The sequence below is a fragment of the Vombatus ursinus genome, unplaced genomic scaffold (assembly GCF_900497805.2).
Source record: "Vombatus ursinus unplaced genomic scaffold, bare-nosed wombat genome assembly UNPS02014175.1, whole genome shotgun sequence".
Classification (NCBI taxonomy): domain Eukaryota; kingdom Metazoa; phylum Chordata; class Mammalia; order Diprotodontia; family Vombatidae; genus Vombatus; species Vombatus ursinus.
Window position 1 is genome coordinate 1,423,165 of NW_020953953.1, and position 3,683 is coordinate 1,426,847.

General features: G+C 56.1%; 1 protein-coding gene across 1 annotated transcript; it reads left to right on the forward strand.

The window, feature by feature from the left end:
- The first annotated feature begins 109 nt into the window (after window positions 1-109).
- On the forward strand, window positions 110-3,445 carry TMEM190 (transmembrane protein 190). The gene is made up of 5 exons (XM_027860011.1): window positions 110-933; window positions 1,009-1,065; window positions 1,322-1,447; window positions 1,871-1,955; window positions 2,361-3,445. The coding sequence occupies exons 1-5, from the start codon at window positions 876-878 to the stop codon at window positions 2,602-2,604; spliced, it is 570 nt and encodes a 189-aa protein (XP_027715812.1). The 5' UTR covers window positions 110-875; the 3' UTR covers window positions 2,605-3,445.
- The last annotated feature ends 238 nt before the right edge of the window (window positions 3,446-3,683 follow it).

The window sequence follows — 3,683 nt, forward strand, 5'->3', positions numbered from 1 at the left end:
CACACATCCATCACACTCATCATACACACACATGCACACACTCATCACACACTCATGCACGCATGAGCGCACACTCATCACACACACACATGCATCACACACTCGCGTGCACACACACACATGCTCATTGAGGTAGCCCCAGCTGTGGGGGCCTGGCTCCAGGCAGAGGGGGCCAGAGGCCACCCCCCCAGGCTGTGCACCCCTCTCTCTCTCCTCTTCACCAGCTCCCACACTACAGCTTTTCCAAATCCAATCAGTCAGCAAGGGCTTCTCAATCACAGGCTCCCGGATTAAGGCAGAAATTAACCAGTATCTGCCCTCAAGGAGTTTCCTTTCTATGGGAGAGCCATGCTGAGGCCTGCAGTCAAGAGGACTAAATTGGAATTCTCTTTCTGCCACTTACTGCTCGCTCTGGGGCCTCAGGCAAATCAATCCCTTGTCTTCTCTCCTTCAGTTTCCTCATCTGTCCAGCTGACCTGGGATCTCAGATCCCTAGATACAAGGCCGTTCCTCTCCAGGAATGTCCGGTGAGGAAAGGCCACCTTCTATCAGAGCTCAGAAGAGTCCAGAGATTCCAAGAGGAGGTGGCCAGGAGACAGCACGTCCCAAACCCAGGGCACAGCCCACAGAGGCATGGAGCTTGCAGGGAGGGGAAGGGCAGCAGCCAGAGATAACATGGGGCTGGGGTCCTGAGCCCCCAGAAGCCCCACCCTCAGGGACACTGGTAGCCATGGAGAGACCCACCCTAGCAATAAGATTCTAGACTCTTGGGCCCCGGGGTGGGGCTCGTTGCTCGGGTTACCACAGGGGAGGCTCCCCAGAGACCCCTGAGGTCAGGGGAGTAGTAGCCAGAGCTGAGGGATCCTGGGGGCATCATGGTGGCTACTGCCGTCCTTGCCTTCAGCCTCCTGCTGCTGGTGATGAGCAGAGCTGGTGAGGGGGAGGGAGTGCCGTGGGAGGGGCTGGAGGCTAGGAGGCTTGCGACTCTGCCTCCCCCCCTCCAAACAGGGCTCCCTGCTTCTCTTCCAGATGGGAGTGGAATTCAAGGTTTCTTCTACCCGTGGAGTGAGTTGGATGAGGACTGGCTGGAGCCCTGTACCCCTGGGCTTCTGAGGGAGGAGAAGGCTAGGGGTCAGGATGCTGGGATTCTCAATGAAGGCGTGGGCTGGAGGCTTACAGCATCCACTTCCCCAATAGGGGCTCTGACTAGAGATGAATGAGGATTCCTAGGTTCCCAGTCTAGAGGGTGCTGGGGCTCAGGACCCTTGAATCCCCATGGGAGGAGGGATCCAGGATGTTTGGTCCCCATCCCCTCCCATAGGCTGTGAAGGGGACATGTGGGAAAGGCAAGCATGTGGGGGCCAGGAGGCCGTCGAGAACCCAAACCTGTGTCTTCGGCTACGCTGCTGTTATAAGGAAGGGAACTGTTATCACAAGAGGCCTGATGGTAGGTGAATGTGTGCTAGGGGCTGCTGGGGTCTAGGCAATGGGGGCCTGAATGTTTTCATTCTGGGAAGCCGAGATTTCTGGGTCCCCCTACTCAGACAAGAAATAAGGGCCAGGCGTGTGGTTCCTCGAGGATGACAGATGGCTAGGTGGCTAAGGGAGACAAGAAAGGGGGACCTGGAGGCCTAGGACCCCTAGGCTAGGTAGGCTGGGTCCCTCCAGACATAGGTGGGCTGGGTCCTCCCAGGGGAGTGAAGGGGAGCTGGCGCCCCCCAAGCATAGGTGGGCTGGGTCCCCTAGGCTAGGCGGGCTGGGTCCTCCCAGGGGGATGAAGGGGGCCTGAGTCCCCCCCAGGCATAGGTGGGCGGGGGGGTCCCAGCCAGCCAGGTCTGGCACCTCTGCCCACCTGCCTTCTCCTCTCCAGAGCGCTTGCGAAGGAAACACCTCTGGACCCTGGGCTTGACGTGCGCTGGCCTGGTCATGCTCATCTTTCTCATCTGTTTCTTCTGGTGAGGGGCCAGATTTTGGGTTTGAGTGCAAAGAGAATTGGGCTTGGGGCCCCCAGGGGGCCTGGGTCTGGATCCCCCTTCCTCTCTTGCCTTTGAGTAAGCCCCTTTTTCTCCTCCACGGACCTCAGCTTTGCCCCCCATAGCATGACAGGGCTAGTGGTACGAAGAGGTCCTCTTCTCTAAGACTGCCTTCAGCTCTACCGGGCTGTGATTCTGTAACTCTGGATAGCCTCTGAATTCCCTTCTAGCTCTCCATCTGTGATCCCATCAGTCAATGAACCCTCTCTGATCCTCAGTCCCTCCCTCTGTGAAATGGGAATTTTTTTTGCCAACTCTCAAGGACTGTAGCAATACATTACTACCAGCTGATTGAGTAATTGAGTGCCTGATGATCTCCCCCTCCAGGTGGGCCAAACGCCGGGGCCTACATAAGGGTCTGACGATGCCGGGGCGCTTGAGCGATTCGGGGAAACCGAAAACCTCCAGGAAGTCCTCCATCTCTTCTCATTCCTTCTCCTTCAAGAAGAAGGAGCAGTCCCCTCTCCTAGCCGATGGAGGTGGCCCTAAGCAGCCTGGCAATGATGCCGCGGAGGCCATGGAAGGCACCGAGGAAGAGGAGGAGGAAGAGGAAGAGGACGATGAATACTAGGGCACTGCAGCCCTTGAAAAAATATAGCCTTGGTTGAAGCCACCCTTGCCTTGATTTTTGGCCTGACCCCGGTAGGTGCCTGTTCTTGGGGGCTTGTTGCAGGACTCCAAGCGGGGTCCTTCCTTGGCCACAGTCAGCTCCAGGGCTATGGGTGAGTCTTCTGGACCAGACGAGGGGGCAGAGAGAACACGGGGGCGGTGGGGAATGCTCCTGGGACCTTGCTAGGCCCCATCGCTCTGGGGACCGGTGTCCCAGGCACTGGGGCCAAAGGGGTCAGAGGGAATTCTGGCCAGGCACACTGACTGAGGACTCACTGGGCATTAGCAGATCCCTTTCAGAGCTCAAAGGGCCCTCCGAGGCATCTAACCCATCCCAGACCTAAACAAGAATAATCTTTACAACTCCATGAAGTCATTCAGCTCTTGCTTGAAACCCTCTAGGGAGAAAGCGAGCTTACCCCCTCCAGAGGCAGCTCATTGCACTCTGGTGCAACCCCCACTCTTAGGAAGCAGAAATCTGCTTCTAGGACTTTCATCCACGGCTTGGGTTCTCCCTTCTGGGGCCAAACAGAACTAAGCTAATCCCTCTTCCATATGACAGCCCTTCAAATACTTAAACTTAGCCTCCTTTTCTCTGGGCTAAACATCCCAGGCCCTTCTTTGGACCACTGTGTCCAGAGTACTGGGCATCACACATGAAGAAGAACATAGCTGCAGAGCTCTGGGCCAAATACAAGCAAAACCTTCACTTCCCTTGTCCTGGACACTAAGCCTCTCTCCATGCAACCTAAGATTGCTTTAGTTTCTATGGCTTCCATATCACTCTAGTTTCTTGTGTTTGCAGCCACTGAGACCCTTGAGTCATTTTCTTTCTTTCTTCTCTGCCCACCTCCCCCAACCCTATTCCAGCCCCTATCCCAGCTAGACGCATGATTTCCTTTGTGTAAGGAAATCAACAATGAGGAAACTTCCTCCTCTGATGCAGATGGAAGATGGCTCTGTGACTTAAAGGTTTCCCAGAGCTGCTCAGGGCGTCCAGAGGTTAAGTGGCTGGGGCCACGAATCCTGTGCATGCCACCA

Bases quoted from the DNA above. Each gene is read 5' to 3' on its own strand.
- TMEM190 (XM_027860011.1), top strand. From the start codon at position 876: ATGGTGGCTACTGCCGTCCTTGCCTTCAGCCTCCTGCTGCTGGTGATG. The intron at 934-1,008 runs GTGAGGGGGAGG...CCCTCCAAACAG, and splicing joins GCTGGTGATGAGCAGAGCTG to GGCTCCCTGCTTCTCTTCCA. The intron at 1,066-1,321 runs GTGAGTTGGATG...CCCCTCCCATAG, and splicing joins AGGTTTCTTCTACCCGTGGA to GCTGTGAAGGGGACATGTGG.